Source organism: Martes martes (genome assembly GCF_963455335.1).
Source record: "Martes martes genome assembly, chromosome: 2".
Classification (NCBI taxonomy): domain Eukaryota; kingdom Metazoa; phylum Chordata; class Mammalia; order Carnivora; family Mustelidae; genus Martes; species Martes martes.
In genome coordinates, this window is record NC_137889.1 from 145,151,886 (window position 1) to 145,178,209 (window position 26,324).

The 26,324-nt window shown below is 48.9% G+C and overlaps 1 protein-coding gene across 1 annotated transcript in view; it reads left to right on the forward strand.

Annotated features, from left to right (window-relative positions):
* The window catches only part of STX18 (syntaxin 18), a 117,541-nt gene that overhangs the window by 83,485 nt on the left and 7,732 nt on the right, over positions 1–26,324 (forward strand). The window contains exons 6-7 of the mRNA XM_080797107.1: positions 10,908–11,023; positions 19,188–19,276. Of these exons, the coding sequence (XP_080653233.1) occupies positions 10,908–11,023; positions 19,188–19,276 (205 nt within the window). The remainder of the gene's footprint in view (positions 1–10,907; positions 11,024–19,187; positions 19,277–26,324) is intronic.

Here is a 26,324-nt window from a genome sequence, read left to right on the forward strand (position 1 = left end):
GGTTAGGGGACGCACTAGGAGGACTTGCGGAACTTGTGGCTGGGATTTGTCACAGTGAAGAGGTGGAGAGCAAATGGCAAAGGGAAACGGGTGATGTGTAGAGGAAACTGGGAGCGGGCTTCCAAGAGTCCCCTTCAGTGGAGTCACACAGCATGAGACTTGTGACAGCTTGTGAGAAATGCCTGCTGTGGAAGCTCACTGGAAACTCACCGGACAGGGATCTCACTGGGGGCTGCTCACAGAGGCCCTTCCTGGTTGACACAAGCCCAAATTCCAGACTCGCGGCAGGAAGGCAGGTGTTTCTGCAAACACCACAGTGTCCATACAGCAGTTCAGGCACAGGGAACCCCTCAGCAGTTAGGGCTATGGGAACCCTCCCGAAGCCTCAGTTCCCAGACACCGGCCCAGGGCTGAGTCTGCACATAGGCCTTGCCCAGGAGGGCAGTCTCGGGCCTGCTGTGTTAACTCTTCTGTGCACCAGTGAGGCAGATTTGAAATTGTAATGCCGACAGACAGAAGTATGTGTGGGGATAGTGAGTAGATGAGCCAAGTCATCGACCAGCAAGTAGTTACTATTCATTACAGCAAGGTGATGAGGATAGGCAGAGAGAGAAAGAGGTAAGGTCTCTGCCCTCAAGGAGCTTAGAGTCAGGATGGGTTGCTATAGAAACATGAGAAATTAGCCCACTGAATCAGGATATGTCACAGTTAGCCCATTAACAAGTTCAGGAGGGGGAAAGGGAGCTAAGGAGTAGCATAGTGTCAGGTCTCAGAGCTCACAGTCAAGCCAGACAGCCTGGCTCTGCCACTAAGAAGCTGTGTGACTTTGGGAATATCGCTTGACTTCTCTACACCTTAGTTCCCTCCCTTGTAAAATGGAAAAATTCAAGATCCCCACCTTACTGGGTCATGAGAACAAAACGCACTGGGATGTGCGGAGTGGTAACATGCTAGCTTGGGCTGTACCTACGATGGTGCATTCACCCTGTGCTTGTCGGAGTGTCAGTTTTGTTGGATCCTCACAACTACTCTTGCTAATAATACTGGTGTCTGGTTTTATTGAGGACGTCGAGGCCCTGAGAATGTGGCCTCCTTGCCCGGCATCACACAACTGAACCAAGGTTGAACTCCAGGGTAACGTGGCAGACTTCTCAAACAATGGGCTTTGTGCTGGAAGTGGAAAGAGAAGGGTCTGGGAAAGCGATTACAGAGGACGAAAGCAGTCCCAGCTTGGTGGGGTGCCCAGAGCTGTCCTGGAGGAGAAGGGTGGGCCTGACCACCAGTGACTTACTGTCACTGTGACTTACTGTCCCCCCCAGGGTGGTGGTCACTCGGCCCCCCACCCACCAGCGGGTGAGGCGCCCATTTCTGCTTCCTGAACCAAGCGGACCCTGACCCTTGAGACTTAGCAGGTACCCCAGGTAAAAGTGGGAAGAAGCTTTTGCTGCTGCCCCCTCACTTCCTGGTTCTCAACAGAGGTTTTGACAAATTAAGATCAGTCAGATGGGAGTTGTTCTCATTTCGACAGTCAAGTACAGGCTCAACTCCTGCTGCTTAACTGACCTGTGCCAGTTACTTTGAGCAAAAGACCTTGAGGGAAGTAGCTATGTGACCCACATGTCCGGCCTCCTTCCTGTTCTTTCCTCACCTCGTCCCGGAAGATGATAGCCTAAAACACACATACAGTGTTACCACTCCCTCACTTCCCGTGTCTTACAGAAGCTCAGCTTCATAGCATGACATTCAAGGCCCACAACAGTCAGACAGCAGCCTTGGCTTCTCACTCGGTCCCTGTGGATCTCTGCTCTGACCCTACGTAACTTTATGTCCTCAGGAAGCCTTGTTCTTTGAAGCCCTCATGCCTTAATCCTTGCTCATTTCTCTGCCCAGAATGCCCTTCCTGTATCCCTGTACTTCCTGCCCCTCTTTTCCCCATTCCTCCAGCAAGCAAACTCCTATTTATCCTTCCAGCCCCAGTTAAGATGTTGGTTGCTCTGTAAAGACTCCCTGGCCCCCGCGGGCCTTGCTGGTGGCTCCTTTCTGTGCGGGTTCCCTGCACACTGTCACATTGGTGTAACATGTACGCTCCTGGAGAGCTGCTCGGACCCCCCGAGCCCATCATGCAGCATGATGCCCATCCCAGTCTGGGGAAGCCGCTCCCTGAGGGCTGCTGGGTGAGTGAATGACGGGTTGCCTGAAGATAAGTTCACAAGTGGGATTCGTGGGTTGTTTTTGTACTGTTTTGTCTTGATTAGTGATGGTTATTGATAAAAATCATTCCCCTAAACTAGATTCAAGAAACCCGAGTGCTCCCGTTTTAGGGCAGAGTTGCTACTCTCATGTTTCTTTGTTCTTGGCAGAAGTAAAGCATATTTGGTAGAGAGGGAACTGTCAGACTGTTTATTTGAAATCTTTCATAGTGTAGGGAGAAAGATACTCTCTGCTGGTGTTCATTTTCATACAGTGGTGATAACATGCTGGTCTCTCATAGCAAAGGGTGCTTATCCCAAAATGGGTGAAATGTTTTGCTCATTAAGCCAGAAGTGGTCTCAGCTGATCTTTCTGCTGTTCTCTCTCTCTGTGTGTTTTCTTAGAAGGGTAGCGCCATTGTCAAGTGTGACTTTTTTCTCCCATTCCCCAGCAGCTGTGCTCTCCGAGGTGGCAGTGGCACCTGCTGCTGGTTGTCTTCAGCTGGACCTGATTGCTAGTGAGAACTTTCACTGTGGTCTCGTGTCTCTTCTTTCTCCTGCACTAAGACCTTGAGCCCTTTGAAGGCAGAGACACTGTGTCTTCCATCTCTGGGTCCCAGCACCTTGATCAGAGGCTGCCACAAAGTAGGTGCTCAATTAATGGTTCTTGAGTGAGGGAAGGAGTGAGGCATGGTCACTCATGCCTGGCTCCTCAGGTCTACACAGTCAGAGCTTATAAGTTGAAAAGGTTGTGGGCCACTGTTGGATACAACATCGGTACAAGTGGCCTTGTCTTCCCAAAAAGGGTTTGAAATATGCCCTTTATCCTCCTAACCATCTTAAAGCACTAATATTTTGGTTATAATTTAACTATCACATGCCTTCCCGGGAATATACTCTAAAAGCCATCTGAATTAATCAGAAACTTTTCCGCTTTTCAGAAAGTAATCAGGTCCTGTATTACTGGCTTTTCCTTGGGGAAGAGGTTTAAGGTGGCTGTCTAGAAACCAGAACAAACCTCCGATGTTCATTTCTGCGAGTTCAGAGGATTGTCTCTGGAGGCACAGTAGGCTAGATAGGAGCCCCGGAACAGATTCAAACTTACACTGTTAGGCCTGTCTCTGTAAATTCTGTTTCTTTCTTACCCAGGGGTGGATTTTCTGATCCTGTGTCTACCCATGACCTGGCTTTAAAGTGAGCTGGTTTGGGCCCAGATTTGAACACTTTACCTTCACTAGTATTAGGATATCCTTAGAGTGGGAACTTTTGGCTATTTTCTCCTGTCTCAAGGGAGATTTGAGAAGGCTCAAACCCACTGCCTGAAAGACAGTGGTTTCTTCTCACATTGGGTGATACGAAACATTACGGAGGAAGGGTGAGGCACCTTCTGCATTTACCCATGTAGCTCAAAGTTAATTTCCAGAATATTAGCAGATCCTACTGTTAATTCTTTTTATTTTATTTTATTTATTTATTTGACAGACAGAGATCACAAGTAGGCAGAGAGGCAGTCAGAGAGAGGGAAGGGAAGCAGGCTCCCCGATGAGCAGAGAGCCCGACGCGGGGCTCGATCCCAGGACCCTGGAATCATGACCTGAGCCGAAAGCAGAGGCTTAACCCACTGAACCACCCAGGCGCCCCCCTACTGTTAATTCTAATGAAGGGTAATGTGAGAGTTTCCTAAGGTACCTGAGGGGATTCTGGTGACCTAAGTAAGTGTTACTCTAAAGATAGTTTCTTGGTCAAACGAGCCTGAGGAACACTGAGTGTATGTTGCCGTGTGCCTTGATTATGTTTTCCTAAGCCCTGCTCGCTGTGGAGTCCTTCACTCCTGAATCACGGGCAAGCACACTTCAGGAAATACTGCCTGATCCCGTGGCTGAGTGCTTGACCTTATGTTTATTATTTACTCTCTTAAGTTGGTACGAAGGATCAAAATTTCACTACATTCCTTTTTTCCTCCTCCTTTTTGAAGAAAGGCACTGGTGCTCTTGTGACTCATACCCTCCCCTGCTTACCTGATCCTTACAGAGTGTACTCGTATTATTATTTATGATTCAGTTCCCTCGTCTCAACTAGATTGGAAGCTTGGCAAGGGCAGCCTTGTGCCTTTTATGTCTTAAAATCTGGCCCCTAACCCAGGATCCTGCAAGAGCTCAGTAAATTTTCCCAGTAATGGGGGAGGGATAGGGATGATGATGACAAAGATGAAGGAAAACTCTAAGTGATGCCATGTGATACGAGGTCCATAGCAGTGATTTTGTCCCTTGTAAAAATGTCAGATTTACCAAAGTGTAAGTGACGTGACCTCGTAAGATGCTGACAGTATGCACTTTGGTGATTAGATACACGGGCACATTGTGGAATGGCTCCTGCTCGTCTCGTCCAGGGGCAGACCTGTCACCTCACATATTTGTCTGTCTGTCTTCTTTTGGGGGGGTGAGATTGTTTAAGTTCTACTCTTAGCAAGTTTCAGTTGTACAATACAGTGTTAGAACTATAGTCACCATGTTAGACATTAGATCCTTACTTATCCAAGAGCTGAAAGTGTGTGCTCTGTTTCCTGACCCATGATTGGGTTGCACTCACTCTCTGAAACTGGGGATCAGCACACCATGGCCTCTGGGCCAAGTCCAGCCTTTTCTTGTGATGGTACAGCCCTCGAGCTGAACATTGTTGTTCCATTTTTAAAGGTTTGTAAAACAAAAAAGGGAACCAAGAATACAAGATGGAGGTCATCTATGTTCTCCAAAGCCTAAAATATTTACCATCTGGCCCTTTCCAGAAAAAGTGTGCTGACCCCTGGCTCACAACAGACCTTCAAGGTGAGGGACTGCTTTTTTTGTCGTGTGTTGTCTGTTGTCCATCGTACACAGATGCACACTCCCCGGCACAGGTCAGGTTCACAGCCGATGCTGCGGCCGACCCCACCACCAGAGTCCCATCTAAACTCTGTACCCTGTTTAGTGGACGTGCTTCTGATTTTGTGGCAGTGACAAATTGCTATAAATGTTTCTTGCTCTTGGTTTTTGTGCATGTCTCACAGCCGACCAGTAACAAACAGTTCGTTGTCTGGCACAGGTCTATGGACCACACTTTGTGCAGTTGGGGCTGGATGCCCAGTAAACACCCATGTGGGTGTGAGGACGGCTTACTCCTGGCACTGGGAGGCATTTCCTGTTCTGTGTGTGCACAGTGCCTGTGCTGGGGTGGGTACCTGAGTCAGAAAGCCACTTCTGGAATGATGGTATCTAATATTCTGTACCAAAAATATCTTCTTTCTACCGAGAGCCTTGATGGGGAGCAGAAAAGAAGTGTAAGAGCCGCACTTAACTCTGGAATATTAATCACTTTTCTTTTAACTTGTGTATAAGGCAAAGAATTTCCTCCACATACCTTCTTGTTTCAAAACTGAAAAGCCTGATTTCTGTCTCTTTCTACTCTTCTCAAATTTTAAATAGAATCCCAGGGTTCTCAAATAAGGGACCTGGAAACAGATGTTGGCCAGGTGGAAACCGTGTTGACTGCAGCTATGAAATGCTCAGCCTTCAGTTAGAGAAATCAATTTAAATAAATCATGGGGCATAAACTGATCTTTCTGATGACTTTTTAAAAATTGCTTTTTTCAAAGTGCCTTCAACTAGTTAATTTGTAATTTCCCTGAGGATTGCAGTAGACATTCTGTGTATAATGAGATCTGTTTTTATCACTTAGGAAAAAAAAATGCTCTCTACTTTGTCTACTGCATTGCAGTCTTTTATTCATTTTAAATTAAAAACTGGCACATTAGCATACTCTCGACACAAAGGATTATAGACATTACAGGAGTCCTTTATTTAAAAGTCAATTAAGCCCTTCTTCCTAAACAATTGAGTCCTGCCCCTGTAGAGTGAGGCAAAGCTGGGTGAGTGAGTGCAGGGGTGGGGGGGGGGGGCACAGTCTTCCAAGGCTGGTCACAGCCAGAGTAAGGAGAGGGACGTGCCCCTGTGGGGGGAAGAGTGGCAGTGGAGATGACAGGTTGGTTATGTAGGGGTACCTGTCAAATAAGTAAATATATAAGGATGATGGAAGCCAGGTTTCACACAGTTGGGGAAATGAAAGGGAAGAAGCCAGAATGAACCCTGCGATGTTGGGTTGGAAGGAAAGGTACCAGGGTGTACTCCTGTGCAGTTTGCATAGGTGGAAATAGAAGTAAATATGGTTGTAAATGAGTATGTATGTGTGGGTATGCAAATAGGCCTGGAAGCAGGGACACCGCAGTAGCCATAAGCCTGCTTAGCACTCAGATCTTGGCTTCTGTGTAGCTGGTTCAGCTTCCAGGAACCAGGGCTCCTTGTGGAAACGGCTCAGTCTGGGGCGGGGGCAGGGAAAGTAGAACATGAACCTGGAACATTTTGTTGCAGCAGACAGCAAGAAAGGGCTCAAAAGATGATGGGAACATGGAAGGAGGACCAAGCCAGTTTGAAGGGGTTTCCGCTGGCCAAATTAGAGACAGTTTGAGCATCAAGTAAAAGTAGCAGATGATAACCCACTGAATAAAATAGGACATCATGAGTCCATCTACATAGGAGTATAGAAGTGAGTACTTTGAGGGTTTGAAATTGATAATTACATAGTATCAAAGCTCTCCCTCCCCCATAACTTCTTAACTACAAAGAGGGAAAGAGTATAGTATTTAAGTGCTCCGTCCCCCCAACTTCTTAACCACAAAGGGGGAAAGCATAACCTCACAGTGCAGAAGCCTGGCAGCCACCACCTCAGTCAGGTGCTCAAAGTGAAACCATGGGCAGCCTGATGGAATGCACTGAGAAAGAACGTAACTAGAATATCACCTTTTATGCCAAAGATGCGTAACTTGAATCTAGCCATGAGGAAGGTCAGACACACTCAGATTAGGGGATGTCTTACAGGTTAACTGACACATCATCATGTATCAAGGTCATGAAACTTGGGGAGAGAGAACAGGAGTGTTTAAACCAAAGGAGCCTGAAGACAAATGCCAACCAGATGCTGTGTGTGATTCTGAACTGGATCTCCCTTCTGTCAGGAAGGGAATCATTGTGACAAATAGGCAGAATAGAATGGGGTCCAGGGAAAGGCTGGAAGTAGTGTAGCGACATGAAGATTCGTGATTCTTATGTTGTATTCTGGTTGTATCAAAGAATGCTCTCGTTTTCAGGAAATCCCTAACATACTCAGGGGTGAAAGGGACAGGTTGGCAGGTTGCTCTTGGTGGCTCAGGAGAAAGGGTTCTTCAGATTGTACTGAAAAACTTTCTGCATGTGATTGTTTCACAACAAAACAAAAAACCAACAAGATACCATCTCACATTTATTAGAATGGCTCAAATAAAAATGACAGATATTGGGGGACAGGTGTGCCATAACTGGAACTCTCATCCGTGGCTTGTGAGAGTATAAAATAATTCTTTATTAAAATAGCCAATACTTCTCCAGAGTGCAGAGACCATCCTGTGACTCAGTGGCCCCATTCCTAGCTTCCCTGGGCCTACCATACCCTTTCTGCTGGCAAAATGTTACTTCTTTCTCAAGAGTACACACCAAAATTATCATAAAGCCTTCATGATGAAAACTTCTAGCAAACTTGGACTAGAAGTTGTGCAGAGGTTTACTCCATAGCATTAGGATGTCCCAACTCTGCACCTTGTGAAGAAACTGGCCGTGGGCCAGTGTTTGGAAGATAACCTCCAAGCTCTTGGCATATCCTGCGCGATAAGAGGGTGTATTGTGTTTGCACACCTGGAGCCTCGGACCGTCACACCAGAGAGTTTATGCCAACAGTGTGATTTATGAGAGGGGCCTTGGACCAGACACTTTGCATTTGACCTCTGGAGGAACTGAAGACTGAGTAACTAAGGCTAGCTACTTGGATGCTCCCAGCTGCATGACTGACTCCCAGTGAAAAGGCCATATGCCAAGGCCCCAGGGGGCTTTCCGTGTGGACAGTACTCTGTATGTGCATTCATTCCCGTTGCTGGGAGAATTAGGTGCCGTCTGTTGTATTTCAGCGGGAGAAGACAACCGGAAGCTGCATCTAGGTTTCTCCTGGACTTTCAGGAGTAGAAGTGAGTGATTCATCACATCCGGATAGCACCTGGTAGTCACCACAAGTGCCCTCCTCAGTCCCCATTCCCCCGTTTAGCCCATCCTCCACCCACCTCCCCTCCAGCAACCCTCAGTTTGTCCTCTGTTGTTGAGAGTCTGTTTTATGGTTTACCTCCCCCCCTCCATTTTCATCTGTTGTGTTTCTTAAATTCCGCAAGAACTGACCTCTTTATATTTCTTTTTCCCGTCTAAGAATATATCTCTTTCCATTTGTTACAGGATATTTTTGTATCTTTCAAGAACATCTTTTAGCTTTTCACACATGGGTTTGGGCTTTTCTTGTTAAATCTATACTGTGATGTTTGTTGTCCTTGCTAGTCTTTTATCTTTTGTTTTGGCTATTGCAAATGGGGTTTTCTCTTTCCCTGAATCTTCTCCCTGTCAACCTGGCACTTTTTGGTGAACAATTTAAGTCATTGTTTTATCATCATAAATAGTGCTGTGATCAATGTCCTTATAACTATATCTCTGTATTTGTGATACTTGGAGTAGCAGATGTATTTTCCAAAGATGGCTGCATCTAAACATATCCCATCCCACGTGGTCTTATTAAAATCAGTTTTGTCACTGCTCCACTGGGAGGGAGGTGTGAGGTCTGTGTCCCCTCCCCTTGAGCCTGAGGGGACCATTGTAACTGCCTGGGCCATGGCGTCGGGCAGAAATGACAGCTGGGCAGAAATAACAGCGTATGACTTCTAGGCTGTTATAAAAGGTGCCTACGTTTCTGCCACAGTCTCAGAGACTGCTTGCTCTGGGGATACAGTGACGCTCCCATGGACCCCTGGTGAGAGAATAAAGCTCTCCGCTGTCACTTGCTTGGCAGCCACGTGAAGGAGCCTTCTTGGTAGGGAATCCTCCCCCTCACATCGGGCTGGCATGTGGCAAGCTGGCATCAGGCTGCACCCTTAGGAAGGACCCAGAGTCAGAACTGCCCGGCCAAGCCACTCCCAAATTTCTGGCCCCAGAAACACTGATGGATGGTAAATGATGATTGCTGTTTTGAGGCACTAAGCTTTAGACTGACTTGTTTCCCAGCCACCATCGCTGGATGCTTAGGGAGGTTGATGTTAGTTACTTTGGAAATTTTTTTTTGGAATGTAGGAGAGCATTTCCTAAACAGCCTTTCTTATTAGCACACTAGTCTTTTTCCAAAAGCCCCATGAAAATGGTCTCTGCAGTCAGGTTATTTGGGAAAGACATCCTTTTTGGAAATTCAAAATATAGTTTAGCATTATTAAGGGCTCTAAAATTTTGTAAAGTCCCCATCTAGCTTTGACTCGGTTTTCTCAGATTCATTCTACCAGAAGCCCCTATTCATGGAACATGGTGGGTAGACTCTGCTGTCCACGGAGCAGCTGTTACGAGCAGCCTCTGACGCAGTTCCTTAAGTCACATCCCAGCCCAGCCATTTACGAAATGGTTGACCTGGGCGAGTTTCCTCACTTCCATATACCTCGGTTCCTCCTCTGGAAGAAGGTCAGTAGTATCATTACCTACCCTATAGGGATGTATGACATTAAAAAAAAATTATCCATATAGTGTGCTTAGAAAAATGCCCAATACATAATAAGCCCTCCGTGAATGTTAGCTGGCATTAACAAGATCATCTTTACATGTATTTACATTGTTCCTTGTATGTGTAGTCTTCTTGGCTAGTAATATGGAATTCACCATAGATCTTTTTAGCAATCTACCCATAATTTCTATAGTGCTGTGTGGGTCCCAGGAAATCTGTTACAAGGCTTGTTGTTTCATAATCAACAGGTTTTTTCTCTTGCTAATTACTGACCGTCAGAAGATATCCATTCATTCAACCTGTAATTATTAAACACTGAATGCCAGGCACCCGTCTGGGACCTGGGGCTACGCGGTGACCATGGCCGACAGCCCAGGACCCTGCTCTGAGAGCGTGCCCTCCAGTGGAGCGAGGCAGGCCATAAACAAGGGAACTAGCGAGGTCATCCCAGATGCTGCCTGCCAGTGAAGAAGACAAGGGCTGTGGCACAGTGGGACATGGGGGAGCCTGCTTGAGATGGGACAGTCAGGGTAGGCCTCTTTGAGTGCGGTGAGATTAAGGCTCACCCTGAAGGTAGAAAATAGGACAGGCATAGAAGGAGTGCAGAGGCCTTGGTTCCTGAGACAAGTCGCTTGAGTTTTTGTAGTGAATTTATTTAAGATACTACTTACATATACTACATGATGTGTGGGCGTGTGTGTATTTAGCAACACTTTTGCACTGGTGTGAAACAGCCCGCGTCCTGGATTTGTTGAGCAGTCAGGCTTCACCACACACGTGTTGAGTGTGGTGTCTGTATGCGGGGTGGGTTCGTGCGTTCTTGCCTTCAGCACCTACTGACTGCATTCTTCCCCCCGTGAGCTTCCGTGGGGGTGCCCAGCCTCCCCCTGCAGGCGGTGGCCCCAGTCCCTTTTAGTAAGTGCCCCACAGGAGGTGTGTTGGGATGGCTGCTACTTAGCAACCCTGCTCTCCGACAGAGGGCACAGGACACATGTGCAGAGGTCACACGTGACTCCTTCTGTTGTCAGAGCAGAATCTTGTGTCAGCAAATTATATGATTGCCGTTTATCTGTTTAGATCTAAGCTGGAACCAGAGCCAAATACAAAGACAAGAGAATCCACGTCTTCTGAGAAAGGTTCACAGCATCCTTCACGAGAGTCTGAAGAAAAACCTGCTACTGAAGAATACCCAGGTATGAATTGAAACCCAAGTCTTGCCTCGCATCTCTTCCTTATGACGTGTTGGCAAAAATACAAAGCAGAGAAAGGAACACTGTCCCAGACACCTCGTGGTGCTTGTACTTGCATAAAGCAAAGGAAACACAGAAGGACAGTGTTTTTTTCCATCCCACTAGGAGCTCATGCCTGTTGGTGCCAGGCAGGATGGTTCCTCCAGTCACCCCAGAACCAGCAGAGTCCAGGGAGAGGGCCTGACTTGTGGTGCATCACCAGGTGGGGGCTGGGGACTCTGAACCAGGAGGAATGTAAGAGCGCTCTGCTCAAGGAATCTTGCCTGCCAGCCCCAGGAAAGGTGGCACACTGCCTCCCTTACCCCATGTAGTGCCCTGTCTCGTGATCTCAGCATCCTCTTAGCACTGACCCCGCGTGGCCACCCTGTGTAGGCAGCATGTGCCTAGTTTGCTGTATCTCAAGCGTAGCAGGGGTGGGATTTTGCTTTGTATGAATCTCAGGATGATGGCATGCTGAGGCCCCAAGGGCCGGCCGTCTTCCTCAGTCCCCTCGTCCATGTTAATCACAGTGGCTTTCATTTCCGGTGCATCTCCCAGACGCCGAGCACCGCCCTGAATCCTTCCAGACACCACCGCCATCCTTAGAGCAGCCCTCTGGGATGGGTTGTGTGGACCGGTTTTTGAGGTGAGCCTTCTGAGAGGCTGGGAGAGGCTGGCAAACTTAAAAACTCATAAATGGTGGACTCAGGATTGGTACATAGATCTGTACTGCCTCTCCATCTGATTTTCTCCCTGTGTTGTATAAGAGAAGGAATTCAGAATGCAGTGTGGGAATGATTACCTGAAAGATGCCAGCAGCGCTTTCTGTGGTTGGAAACAGTGTCCGTGGGGAGCGGTGGGGAGACCAGCATCCAGTAAGCCCTCCACTGTGCTAGGCTCATGCTGGGCCATCAACAGATTGAGTCTCATTGGGTCTTTTGAGGTAGTGCTGTCGTCATTTTATGTGTGGGGAAATTGAGCTTTGAAGAGATTATATAACCTGTCCAAAGTCAAAACCAAGAAAGGGGCAGCACCTGGGTTACTCTATATAGACCCCGAGCCTGTCCTCTCTGGCTGCTGTCTTGATCCCATAGGCCGGAGGCCTTGCACATGACCTATCTCCACTGGTCCCTAATGAAGAAAAACCCCAGCATCACTCATGAACTAAGGGGGCCCAGCTTTTCATGAGACAGCATATGGTGATAGCATGTCTAAATTTACTCATGCTAGACACAGCACACTCATTCCATCACTCATTCATTCGAGAAATCCTGTTAGGGTTGATGAGAGTGGGGAGAAGCCTGTACAGATCCTTGGGACCCAGCTGAGGCCAGCTCTCTGGTGAAGAGCTGTCTGCCCTTGCTGAGCCCAGAGCCCACACGAGTATGGCTGTGCCGGCCACTGTGCTGGGTGCTGGGGATAGTCTTGAGTAGAAAATAAGGCCCCTGTGCTTACAGTCCAGCAGGAAACAAGTTAATGGCATAATCACACCAGTGTGGTGTACCGTCATTGTACGTACTGTGCAATAGAGGGTCCCGGTCATAGGAGAGATTAGGCCCATCTGAGAGGTTGGAGAGCTTGATAGTTCAGTAGAGACCCAAGGGCAACGAGGAGTGAGGCCTATGTCTCTCTGAGCAAGAGCGTCACAGGCTGGAGAAAGCACGTGCAGAGTCCCCAAGAAGAGGGCACGCCTGGCAGGGTGAATGAGCAGCCTGAAGCTGGAGAGCGAGGCAGAGGGACAGCAAGCAAGGACAGGCCAGGGCACTAGGCTGCTTGAGGACTGCGGCTTTTATTCTGAAGGAGGTGGGAAGCCATGGGGAGGCCATCACCGTCATAGCCACTGTGTTTGAATGGGGCCCCAGAGGTGGCTCTGTTGAAGAAGAGAAATAGGGACAGTGAAGAGGCTGCCGAAGTCCCCCAGAGACAAGCACGACACGCATGGTAGCAGGGGAGCGGGGGAAAGTGCTGGAATTCTGGATACGTCTTGAAGTAGAGCCACAGCATTCGCTTCTGTATATGGACAGGCAAGGAGGAGGGGTCGAGGAAGGTTGTGGTGGTTTGGACAAGGGTGAAGCTTGCTGGCCTTCACTGCGATGCGGGAGATTGGTTTGATCAGGAACTAGGGGTCAGGCATGTTAATTTTGAGATGCCTGGCGGAGATGTTGAGTAGGGAGTTGGGCTTATGAGTCTGGAGGTCAGGGGGCAGGTCCGTAGGCAGCATCGATGCATCGATCCCCTGTGACAGGCTAGGATCCCCCCGGAATGAGGGTGAGTAAAGGGAGGATGAAGGTCTGAAGCCTCCCAGCACTTCTCCCTGGCATGTACCACCATCCTGTTTGTTTTACTCATTTATGTTCTTTATGATCTGTCTCTCCTACTAAAATGTAGGTTCCATGAGGACAGGAAATTTCTGTGTTTTTTCACTGCTCTAACACTGGCACCCACAACAACGCCTGATACAGGAGGCACTTAATAAATCTTTGAAACAATCCATGACTGAAAACCACGAGAGGCAGCAGGAAGGTGGTTGGGAGCGCCGGTTGCTTTCAGTTACTGTGGAAGTGTTTCCTGATGTAGAAGGAACCTCATGCCTCTGGGCAATTGGAAATAGCCCGTCAGGTTGAAAGAACCCTCTTCCTCACGGTTTATATTTTCATCTTAAAGTCAGTACTTGTTGTTTTATAATCATGAGGTTCTCTCCTGACACAGCCAGAACTCCAGATACTAAGGGCAAACTCTCCAGTTTAGCTCAGGAGCCCCGCATAGGAGACGGGATGGTATGAAGAGTGTCTCTTCTGAGGCTGTCATGGTCCCAACTTTAACACCTCCTGGCACTTCTGAGCACCAGTTCCCCCATTTTTAAAATAGGGTTGATGATACCGATTTTTTAGGGGCCTGGGGAGGGTAGGAAGTTGTCATTGGTGTTGCCTTTTCTTACTGCTCTCCTTGCATCTGGAGACACTCCCCGCCACCCCCACAATCTCTTGGTCCTGGGATGTCTCTGAGATGCCCTGTGGCCAGTCCTCTCCTGCCTTTTCCCCTGTACCCTGGCACCTGCCTGCTTCTGCTGGCTCAGCCTCACTGTCCCCGCAACTGCACAGACCACCCTTTCCTTCAGGTCATTCAGTTATGCTTGTTATATAGTCCTCTTTCCCTTAGTTACATGGAATCCCAAGGCCTAGTAAAATCTGAATATTAAAAATGTACACAATTTCCTGTCTGTACAGATTCTTGTAATATAACAGATTTTTAAATAGTTCATTTTGTTGGTTTTTTTCCCAAAAGAAAGCTATTACCATTGTGTATCCCACCTTCATCTGTTTCCTGTTTGTGGGTCTGTAAGGGAAGAGCAGAAACAGGGCTGCAGCAGGGGGTCACGGAAGCGACTTTGGGGTCAGACTGACCTGACACAGCCTGGCCTCTGTCCTGAGCTGTGACCCTGGACAAGTTATGTAAACCCTCAGCCTGAGCTTTCTTGTGGCACCATGTGGCCGTGGTTTGTTGTGAGTATCACGTGGGCTCGCGTATGAAGGGCCTGGCAGCGTCTGACCTGTGCAGTCGGTGTTCCACAAATCACCTTTCTTAGGTTGGTTTGTAGAGCTGTAGAACTTAAAAAGCAACTATTCCCTTAGAGCACCGAAAAGAATAAAGTACTTGGGGAATAAGTTCAACCAAAGTATAAAACTATAAAACTTGTATTTTGAAAATTACAAAATACTGTTGAAAGAAAGTAAAGATGACCCAAATAAATGGAAAAGCATCCCAAGTTTGTGGATTAGAAGAATTTATGTTATTTAAATGGCAGTATACCCCACACTCATCGACCCACAGACATGAAGTGAGCAAATGCTGTTGGAAAAATGGCGCCCGTAGACTTGCTTGACTCAGGATTACCACAGACCTTCACTTTGACAAAACTCAGTGTCTGTGAAGTGCAAGAAAGTGAAGCACGATGCAACAGGAGATGTGGCAAAGGTAAAATTTCTCCAGGCAGAGGACCCAGCCAGCGAAGAGGTGTGGGGAGAAATGAGCTTGGCACATGGAAATGCGTGTGCACACTCTGCAGGTGGAGGCCCTAGTGAGGACGGCACAGGGACAGACAGTACGGAGCCCAAGGCCTGAGCCTGCAGGCCGTACGGGCTGTGGTCAAGGTTTGCCTTTGATTCTGTGTGTGGCCAGAAGCCCCTGGAGGCGTTCAGGCGATCAGACTGTAGTCTGAGCCTCTCCGACTGCTGCATGGGATGGAGCCGTGTGAGGAAGAAGTGGCAGCAGGGGGCTCGTCCGGATCTGTTGCCGTCTGGGCGCCGGGTGACAGTGTCACACATCAGGCAGCAGTGGCGATGGAGGTGGTGGTCAAGAGAATCGCTCCCAACTCCAGCCATACTTTGGAGCTGCAGATGAGTGAGTAGGTGGGATGGGAGATGTGAGGGGCAGAGGGACGGAGCACCAGGGCTTGGGGCTCCAGCAGCCCGATGGACAGCCGGGAGGAGGGCAGGAGGAAGCAGAGTCTGGCAGCAGGGCTGGGAGGAGCAGGCGGGGCAGCACCAGAATTCTCATCTGCGCATGCTAGGCCTGGGACATCTGATGGATTTTCAGGTGGAAACAGTGAGCCTAGAGCTCAGGGGAGGCCTCAGGGCTGGAGACACTTGGGAGTCGTGGGGCTGGGCCATGCAGAGCCCCAGGCCTGTGTGTGCTCACCTGGGAGTTCGTGAGGGAGGGGAGAAGCCTGCACCCACCTCTGAGCTGCTCCCCTGTTGTCTGGGGGCCTTTGACATTTCATCCATCCCGACCTTGATGCTGGCTGGTCAGTCTCGTTCCCCCAGCCCTAGCTGCTCCCCCTGCGGGCTTACGCATCTGCCCATTGACATTGTGCTAAGCCTGTCTACAATTTGCAGAAGGACTTAAGTCTGGGCTATGTGGAATCCTTCAGCTTAGCTGTTCTATTTTTTATTTCTCTTTTGAAACATGAGCTATAACTTTGACAAAAAATAGTTCAGGAGAGGACTAGGTGGTATAGTTTTGGGCATAGCTTGCCACACTCCTGTTTTTTTTAAAAAGCCACTAGTTTGGGGACACCTGGGTGGCTCAGTGGGTTAAGCCTCTGCCTTCAGCTCAGGTCATGATCTCAGAGTCCTGGGATCAAGCCCCGCATTGGGCTCTCTGCTCAGCAGGGAGCCTGCTTCCCCCTCTCTCTATGCCTGCCTCTCTGCCTACTTGTGATCTCTGTCTGTCAAATAAATAAATAAAGTATTAAAAAAAAAAAAAAGCCTCTGCCTTCGGCTCAGGTCATCATCTTAGGGTCCTGGGATCGAGCCCCACATCGGGCTCTCTGCTCAGCAGGGAACCTGCTTCCTCCTCTCTCTCTGCCTGCCTCTCTGCCTGCTTGTTCTCTCTCTCTGTGTCAAATAAATAAATAAATAATATTTTTTTAAAAAAAAGCCACTGGCTTGGTTACTTTTCATGTAATCTGCGGTATCAAGCAGCTATAGTATAGTATAGTATCCACAGGGTCATGCAGCCCTTCTGTCCTCGTCAGATGTTAGGCTGCCTTCTTTCATATTCTTACTATGCCAGCACGAGGTCTGCATGGACCTGTTTTTAGTTTTTTAAGATTTTATTTATTTCAGAGCAATCGACCTGGGAGTAGGGGAGGAACAGAGAGAAAGAGAATCTGAAACAGACTCCCCACTGAGAGCGGAGCCCAACAGGGACTTGATCTTGTGACCCTGAAATCATGATGAGCTGAAATCAAGAGTCAGATGCTCAAACCGACTGAGCCGCCGAGGCGCCCCCTTCCTGTTCCCGTCTACAGTTTGTTTCCTTACACTGGTTTCCCCTAGCATTAAGATGGGTCTGGTTATTTGTGAATACTTCCTACACTTCTCCAGTGAGCCATGGTTCCTGCCCTCAGAGAGCTCACAATTGATGGGAAGGACAAGATTCCAGCCCTCGAGAACGTGAGCAGTGCCCTAAGAGGGCACTAGTGGGAAGAACAGAGTTCACCCAGAGGGGGTTCAGGAGGAAATGCTCTAAGAATTGAGTCTGGACCTAAAATGGAAATGATTCTAGACAGAGGGAACAGCGTGTGTAAATACGCAGAGGCCAGAAAGCATGGAGTGGAATGGGACGTTGGCAGTATGGTGCATGGAAAGGGCAGGAGTGTGAGGCCTCCAGCGGGCAGGCAGGTGGGGCCTGGCCAGGCAGAGGGCCTGCACATGGGGGCTGGTGCTGGGCCGCAGAAGGGCTGTGTAAGGGTGGCGGGAAGAGTGCTGTGTTCCCCACTGATTGTTGCAGTGGCAGGCCGGGGTGGCTCCCAACGGCTCTGAGGTCAGCAGCCTGCAGAGCACACATCCTCTTACCAAACTGTGCGTTCCAGCTCAGAATCCATTTATCCTTGGAGCTGATGTGAATGATGTTCCTGTGTTTCTAATTTTGGCGTTCTTACCCATGACATCAGAGTAAAAGCTTGACGTGGATACCATAATGAGGTCACGTAGGAAACAGAGGGCTCTAGAGGTGGAGGTGGGGGGAGTTCGAAGTGCAGTTTGCTGCCTGAAAATTTCTCTCAGATACACAGCCCCCCCAGTTCCTACAGGTGCCTTCAGTCTCTCTTTTATATATCAGTTATATGTTTATTATATTTGCATGTATATTTATTATATGTAAGTTAGATATAAACATGTCTTTTATAAATATAGGTCTAGCAAAAACAGCCATTTATTCTAAACTTATGCCATGTTCTAGATGACGTGGAGGTTTTTTGTGATGATGTGTCTGGAGTGATACCTTGTATATGGGGTTGGCCTAAACTGTTTTCTCTGAATCGGTGCTGTCATACGTTCTGTTCCCTTATCAGTCTCAAAACAGAAACTCTGGACTGGTGCCCATCTCATGGGGCTGAGCTCAGCTCTGGGAAATTTCCTGAGGTTGAGGAAGAAAAGAAAAAGAAGCGGTACTTGGCAGCCCCCAACAAGCCTAGAGGCAGCACAGAGACACCAGACGCAACGTCAGTCTTTAGGAAGAGAGACCCCGTTATAGAGTCTACCAGGGGCAGATCCCTTCCATCCACTCCCCTGTTCCCTCCGCAGCCCCCTTCAAGCGGGGCAGGCCTCTCTAGCATGGTCCTGGGTGGTACAGCCCTTCCTAGGAGCCTGAGCCTGAGCAGTTGGTTCACTTCAGAACGCCTCCATCCCCCGTTTGTGTGATTGCGGTCAAAAAGTTCTCTGGAACGTTCCTACACCTCCAGTTAGCAGTTGGTGCTCAACATCTATCCTGGAGTACACCAGAGAGGCTCAAAGGATGGACGGGCACACGGTGCCATTATGGCAGCGGGAAATCCAGGTAACCGAGGTTCCTCCGCAGCAGTGCAGCTCTGCAAGGAGCCTCATGTCCTTACAGCAGACTGCTGCGTGGCACTTTGAAAGAGGAAACCAGATCTAGGTGACTGAGGTAGGATAGTCTCCTGAGATAGGGGGAAGTCAGAAACAGCAGCACTGTTTCAGAACAGTGTGCTAGACAGAAAGCCCCTCCTACCCAAAACCCCATGTTATTTCCAGACTGAAGTGTGGGGGAGACAGGGACTTGCATCCCTGTGTGTATGTGAACACGCCAGGTCCAGTCTGTGAGGCCGCCTCAGAGTGCTGACACTGGTTACTTCTGGGAGAGGAATAGGGTTAGGGAGCGGTATGTCATTTCCTCTATCTTCGAGAGTGAGAAAACCCATATATTTGGCAGTATTTAGAAAGCAGAGGCAGCGTGTGAGTGTGTGTGTGTGTTTTGTGGTAAAAATTCACTCAAAAAAAAAAAAAAAAACTGGTTCTGGAGACTGTCCCTTTGGTTTGCAACCTCGCTGAGTTCACCGTGGCACTGACACTGTGTGAGGCACCTTCTCCCCCCATACACGTGCACACATGCACATGCACACACACTTCAAAGCGTGGCAGGGGAACCATGGTGTGGTGCCTCAGGAACCGGGTGTGGAACAAGCTATAGGATCCTGTTCCATCCCATGTTCACAATGTGCCTGCATCCCAAGCCGGCCTCTTCTAAAATGAATTGTTTTGCCTTCTGCTTTTCTCCTCCTTCTTCCTCCTCCTCCTCCTCATTCCTCTTCTTCTTCTTTTAACAGAAAAGGTTCCAGCTGAATCACAACCTGAGCTGGGCACCTGGGGAGAAGGCAAAGGTGACGATGAATTATCCCCAGAAGAAATACAAATGGTAAGGTTTTTCTGCCCAGTCAGGTGTTGCTAACTGGTATTAGTTAGGAGGTCATCCTAAATTCCCTTGCTTTGACTGTCATATCAGGTTTTCAAAGTTATAAATAAATATTTTAGATACAACTTTTCCACCTGATTTCCTGATTCTTAATACACTTTCATAAGTTTTAAATTTGCAGTAGCATAATTAAAGAAGAAATTGCCTTGGAATAATTTTACTAATATTAGATTTACTTTCAGCTGCAGTAAAAGAGTTCTCCAGACTAAATGGGTCTTTTATAATTACTGCTGGGGTGCTTTGAAATTGTTTGCATTGCCAGTGTTGTGCTAATGTGGAGAAAGCAGAAGTGATAACTGATAAATGAAGAGCAACACTGGAACCGCCAAGGTCTCGTTGCCAGTTGTAGGCTGTCCTCTCTGGGTGAGTTTCAAAAGGAAACTGATAGGTCTGGCACAGGCCCCTGCCGGCTCATTTACAGCAGTGTCTGTGTACACTTCGTGCAGACGTTGGCATGACCAAGCTGAATGGACCCGTCTTCCTGGGGCAGGGAGCAGTGTTCCCTAGAGTGGTCCTGGTGTGACACTGTCCTCCACCTACGGAGCTGGGAACCCAGCTCCCACAGGCACACTTTGAGTGACTCTACCTGACAAATGACAACACCTTAACTTGTGCAGCGGTTGGGGGTGACGGAACTTCACTGGTATCATCATCTCTGTGACCCTGTCATTAGTCACACTCGGGGGGATGCAGCAGCGTCTCCTGTTCACTTGGGCAAAAAGCAGTAGTGTCTGGCCCAAGGTCCTGGTAATAAGTGGAAGAGCTTACTAACCCTCCATCCCCAGATTTCTTTTTTTTTTTTTTTAAAGATTTTATTTATTTATTTATTTGACAGAGAGAGAGAGAGAGAGACAGAGAGCACAAGCAGGCAGAGAGGCAGGCAGAGAGAGAGGAGGAAGCAGGCTCCCCACTGAGCAAGGAGCCCGATGCGGGGGCTCAATCCCAGGACCCTGAGATCATGACCTGAGCCGAAGGCAGCAGCTTAACCCACTGAGCCACCCAGGTGCCCCCATCCCCAGATTTCTAACCTTTCTCCTTTTCCAGAAGAGAGAGGGAGTAGAGTTCTGAGGCAAAGCTGTGTCAAGTAAGAGAGGGATCCGGTCTCATCCCAGCCTTGAGCCTTGTGGACTGAGGCGTCTGTGTTGCCAGGCTCGTTCTCCTCACTGTTGTCTTCATAGCTTGCAGGTCTCAACTCTTAGATCCTCAGGCCTTCCCAACCATCCAACCTGCAGTGGCCCCCAGCCCCTCTGTCCCTGTACCCCATTTTATTCCCTCATCCCTCCACTAGAATACAAGGGCCTCGAGAGTAGGATCTTGTCTGCTTTCATGGCCATGTTCCTAGAGCCTAGAACAGTGTTCTAATGATGAGTGCTTTTGATGAGTAGGATCATCAGTAAGCATTACTAGAACGTTCTAACTCTAAGTTAATACTGCTATTATGTGTACTTATGAATGCCCCCTATATGCCGAGCCTTTTACATATGTTCTCTTGTGTGGCAAGCTGACACAGGCAGCCTGGCAGAGGAGTCGTCCTCTCAGGCTCCACTGAGCGGTGGTACACACGCGGGTCTGCAGCCTGGGCCCCGTGAGGGTGGCCCAGTGCGCGGGTCCACTCCCTAGGATATCAGCTGCCAGGGCAGAGCACTGGCTCAGAATCTTCTTGCTCTCCAGACTTGCTTTTTCTTCTCTAAGCCTGAATAAAGGACTGACCCATGGTGGGGCTGATGACTGAGTGAGCTGCCTGGGAGGGTTGTGCGTCATGGTGCCAGGCATGCAGCAAGTGCTCACGAGTTCCCCTACTTTTCCGGCAGGGCAGCTGTCTGCTGTGCAGGGTAGAAGAGACTGGCCTGTGTGCAGGCTCTCAGGTCACCGCTGCACGTGTTCAGAGAGTACTGAGTGAGGGTGACGCACATGGCAGCTGGAGCTCAGTGGAGTTTCATATGTATTTTTTTTTAAGATTTTATTTATTTATTTGACAGACAAAGATCACACGTAAGCAGAGAGGCAGACCGGGTTGGGGGGTGTGGGCAGGCTCCCCGTGGAGCACAGAGCCCGATGTGGGGCTCGATCCCAGGACCCTGGGATCATGACCCGAGCCGAAGGCAGAGGCTTTAACCCACTGAGCCACCCAAATGCCCCGTTTCATATATATTTTATACACAATCTGGTTTCATAAACATTTACCACCCCTCCCTCCCAGACAAGTGGTTTCCTCTTTAAAATTGTCAGCTTAGAAGCACAAGTGGTTTCCTCTTTAAAACTGTCAGCTTAGAAGCATAGAACTGATCCTAGTGATAGTACTACTGGCTATGACTTTCCTAGGACTTGCTTTGGGGTGTTCCCTCGGAGCCTGTGGTATTTGCTTTGGAATTCCAAGCAGAGCTATCTTTGTTCTTTATAGGCAAAAGTAATTCTGAGTTAAGGGACTAAGTCAACAACTTCAAGTGGCTTTGCCAGGCCCCTGCCTTCCTCTAGATTCTCCGGTGTTCCAGAGTGCACCCTCTGAGTAGGTGCTCCGTGGTCCCCAGGCCCTGCAGACGTGGCAGCCGAAGACTTGAGTATGGAGGGTGGCTGGGGAGCGACTGTGGTGTGGATTCCAGTGAGTCAGGAGGCGACGAGGGGTGCGTCCGGGCACAGCTGTGGAGGCAGGAATGAGAAAGGTGCTGGGGGACTGGACTGGACTGGGAGGAGGAGCCTGGAGCTTTCCTACTTGGGGAAACGATGCCAGCAGTCAGAAGGGAGAGCAGGCTGGGCAGGGCAGGGGATGCCGAATTTCGTTTTAGACACCCTCTGGGACATCCATGGGAAGTGTCTGGTGGGCAGTAGGAGTCGAGGCTGAGGCTAGAGATGTGAATGTGGGAGACATCCTACTGTTGATGTTTGAAACAGTGCGTCCCGGGGAGAAGGAGCAAGGCAAGGACAGCGCCTTGGGGACCCTCCGCACGAGGAAGGCTGAGGTGGAGAAGCCAGCCCATGGAAGTGAAGGATCGTTAGACCATACTCCCTTCTCCTACAGCCAGATGATGGCAGAAGTTTCATAAAATCTCAGTTTCTCTTCAGTTTGTACAGAATTTTATTAATGAAAGTAATGATCCCATGTTCCCCCAAATAATGTAACAGGACCCGCATTTCTTTGCTGGAGAAAAAATACGCATAGTTCTGTCCCTTGAATGATTTGTACGTCGGCAGAATGTACCTTCTCTTTAGGGTTTTTTTTTTTTTTCCTTTTATACACTTCATAAATGAAGTAGCTAGTCGGAGGTTTGCCTTTCTCCTGTAGGTTGTGGTGAGCAGCAGAAGTTCGTTAACCTTTACTGATACCTGACCTTTAGAAGCCTCTAAAAGCGGGACGCCTGGGTGGCTCAGTTGGTTAAGTGGCTGCCTTCCGCTCAGGTCATGGTCCCAGCGTCCTGGAATCGAGTCCCACATCGGGCTCCTTGCTCAGCAGGGAGCCTGCTTCTCCCTCTGCCTCTGCCTGCCACTCTGTCTGCCTGTGCTCACTCTCTCTGACAAAAAAAAAAAAAAAAAGAAGCCTCTAAAAGCATGCTGGGGTGGGCCAGAGAAAGGCTGGCAGCAAGAATGTCTGTAATCCACAGACGCCCCATCCCAACAAGAGATGACAAAAGCGCATGGGCTCAGGGACCCGATAAAGTCTGTTACAAATCCTCTTTATATCACTGTCTGTCAGTGTAATTTGGGGCAAGAAGATTTGCCTCACTGGACTTGAGTGTGGCAAGAACCACCACCCCACAGAATTGCTGGGAATGCAGAGTACCTGGCAGCATGCAGGGTTCATGGGAGCTGCTCAGCTCGTGTTGACCCCAGGGCACACCTGCATTCACTGCGCCTCTCCAGAAGGGGATGTAGCCAACGCAGAGGAAGAGCAAAGGGTCCCATCATTAGGCTTTTCTGAACTTAATGACTGCTGGTGCCCCGTCCTTCCACTTCCTTGTTGGGTCCTGAGTCACTGTCTGTAAATATGCTACCGACTGTTCCCAATACTACTAGTTATTTCAGGGTCCCAGCATCAGTGACTGAAGCCATCGGAACCAGCAAGACCTCCTTAATTTGTTCAGGGTTCCTGCAAGTGGATTGGGCAGAAGGAGGTGACACTCAGAACTTTGAGGGCCGCCTATTTAATGCTCACTTAACCTCCCCCTTAATTGGGAGTGATGGCCAAGTTCTGTATCTTACAGTCTGGCCAACCCAAATCTTACTTAACACACTCAACCCCGAACATGAAAAGAAGCAGGGCACTATTGGTTTTAAATTGGCAAGTGTTGTAGCAAATTGTGGTCATAATTCAAAATCACTGTTTTGGAATTTTTCCTCAGGGTAAAATAGTGAATTAAGCCCTATAATACCAATTTAATTCATTATTTCACCCATAGGAGCAGTTGTTACATATTCCAAAATGGTTGCAGAGTGTTATATGGTTTGCATAGTAAATTTCCATTTATAACCCATGATGCAGGTATATTAACGTTTGAGTTAATATAAGCAGATGTTTTGTGGTCAGGCTGAGTGAAACCAAATTGTTTTCTGATGTTACTTAGAGAAAATACCTCCTTTTCTAAGGCTGCATTCATTTTTCTTGCTTCAAGTGAAACCACCTGCATTAATTGATGTATTCCTCAGCATGATTTTTAAAGACGTGCGTGTGACTTCTGTTCTCAAATCTGCATGAAAGGTGTCCCTAGCCCCCGTTCCCTGTGCTAGCCCCTGGAAGCACCAGGTGCCTAGCTGGCAGGGCTTGTGATCTGTGGCCGCCCTCGTGGCGAGAGTTGTTGGTAGAATCTGGGCACTACACGGCTGAGAGCTGAAGTCCACACCCTGGAGAGGTTTCGGGTTCACAGGGGCAGACGTGGGGATGGAGGTGAGGGTCACAGAGCCATGAGTATGAAGCAGTTTGGCACAGAGAAATCCTATCTGGAAGACCCCTGAGAGGTCCTGGGCCAAGGGGGCAGAGTGCTTTCTGGGCTGAGTCCCTGTGGGTTCCAGCCCCTGTGGGTTCACAGTCTTCTGTTCAGTTTGCTGCTCTTGCCTCTTTGCAATGCAGATAACCTCTTCTGGCCTCGTTTTATACTCAAAGGCCTTTGTAGGGGTGATTTTCTTCTTAAAACTATAGTAAAGAGGATTAGATTAGAAAAGGATTTCTGTAACAATGTATTCACAATGTGGATTTGTAGCCTTTAAACCAGATTATAAACCCTTTTGGGGCCCCCTATTGGAAGTCTAACTGACTTCTAAATGGAATAAAGCAGTTAAATAATAGTGCCTAACACGCATGTAACACACACCACATGCCAGGTACTTGAGTGTTCATTAGTGTGTGCCACCCCCTGTGGTAGGTTCTGTTGCTGGCCCCATTTCATGGAGAGCTCCCATTCCTAATCTTTAAATGTGGTGCCTTCCACTGTGGTTGAGGGGTTGGGGGAGGTTGCTGGGGGCGTTGGGTCTGTGCTGAGAGCAGACACTGCATTTTGGTGTGAGACCAAACAAGATGGAGTGGAAAGAGCCATGGCAGGAGGCCCACAAAGACGGTCTGGCTGCTGTCATGCCTCTCGGGCCCTTCTTGTCCACCTTACCCCGTCATGTAGGCCTCACGTCCCCCTTTCCAGTGCCTCACAGAGATGGGTGACATGTATCTTAGACCCCCGGGGGATTTGCCTTCCCAGGGCCTGTAGTACCCCTGTCCTTGGTGCTGACCATGGAGCCCAGGCCTTGCTGGGTACCGCACCTTGTGAAGTCCCCATCCCCCTGGGGGACAGATGCCAGCAGCTGCCAGGGAGCCCCAGCGACTGTGGTGTAAGTATTTCTCATGCTGGAGCAAGTGAGATGACCTCGAGTCACAGCCGCTCTCTGAAGTTTGAATCCAGAGAGGTGGAAGGGGCCTTCGGAGCATTTCATGACTCATTTTGCAGATCTGAGTCTCACTCCCAGAGAAATTAAATAATAATAACTTGCACTCAGTGAGAGCTTCCTGTGAGCCATGCGCTTTGTAAGCCACTTACATGTATTCGCACATCTTCCTCTTAAAAACTGCTAACTAGGGCGCCTGGGTGGCTCAGTGGGTTAAAGAACTGCTAACTAAGTCGTGTTAGCATCCCGTTTTAGTGATGAAGACAGGCATAGGAAAGTTAGCTGCCCAAGGGTGTCCAGCTTAGAAAGTAAAGGAGCCCTCCCTCCCCACCCTCGGCATCATCACCGCCTCTCTTGACAAAGAGGCCTGGTCACACGACAGGCCCGACAGAAGCCAGTGACTGGTCTAGGGTCATCCAGGAGTTGCCACGAGGCTGTAGGGGCTGGCTCACTGAAGTCCCAGGCATGTCCCCAACCAGCCCCTGCCGGCCAGCATTTGCCACTCCCTGTCTTACTCAGCAGATGAGAGGAGAGGTATATGAGTTTGCCACCAAGGCAGCTTTGGAAACCACCCTGAGATCTGGTGCAAGGAATGTTGTCAGTGGCCTGGCCACTGCCTGATCTGCCCGAGCCCCACCAGGTCTCATGAACTGACCACCTTGCACTTGGCTGTGGGAAAGAGGTTTTGTTGTTTTGGAAAACACAATGTCATTGTAACTCCCACCCCCAGTGGAGGCCACTTTCCATGAAGGTCTTGGCCTCTGCGAACCTCTCTCCTCAGCCCTATTGCCACTTGATCCCTCGAGGCATTAGTTTCTCCCACTTCCTCCAGGGACTGGGTACTTGCCGGGTAGCCTTAGAACCCAAGGCTTGAAAGGAAATGAGAGCCAGAATCTGGTCCCACTCCTGAGCAGGGCTGACAGGAGTTCTTCAGAGGTAATAGTTACCCAGAGGCCTAGAAGGATGTGCAGCAGGGGCTACCTGCCCTGGAGTTGGGGTGGAACAGAGAGCTTTGTTCCCAGGGGACATTCCCGTAATAAACCACCTCAAACCTCTAGTTAATCTTGCTTAGGAACAGTTTAAAAATCATAAAAGGGCTGAGGATTTAAAAGGACAGGGCCATATTTTG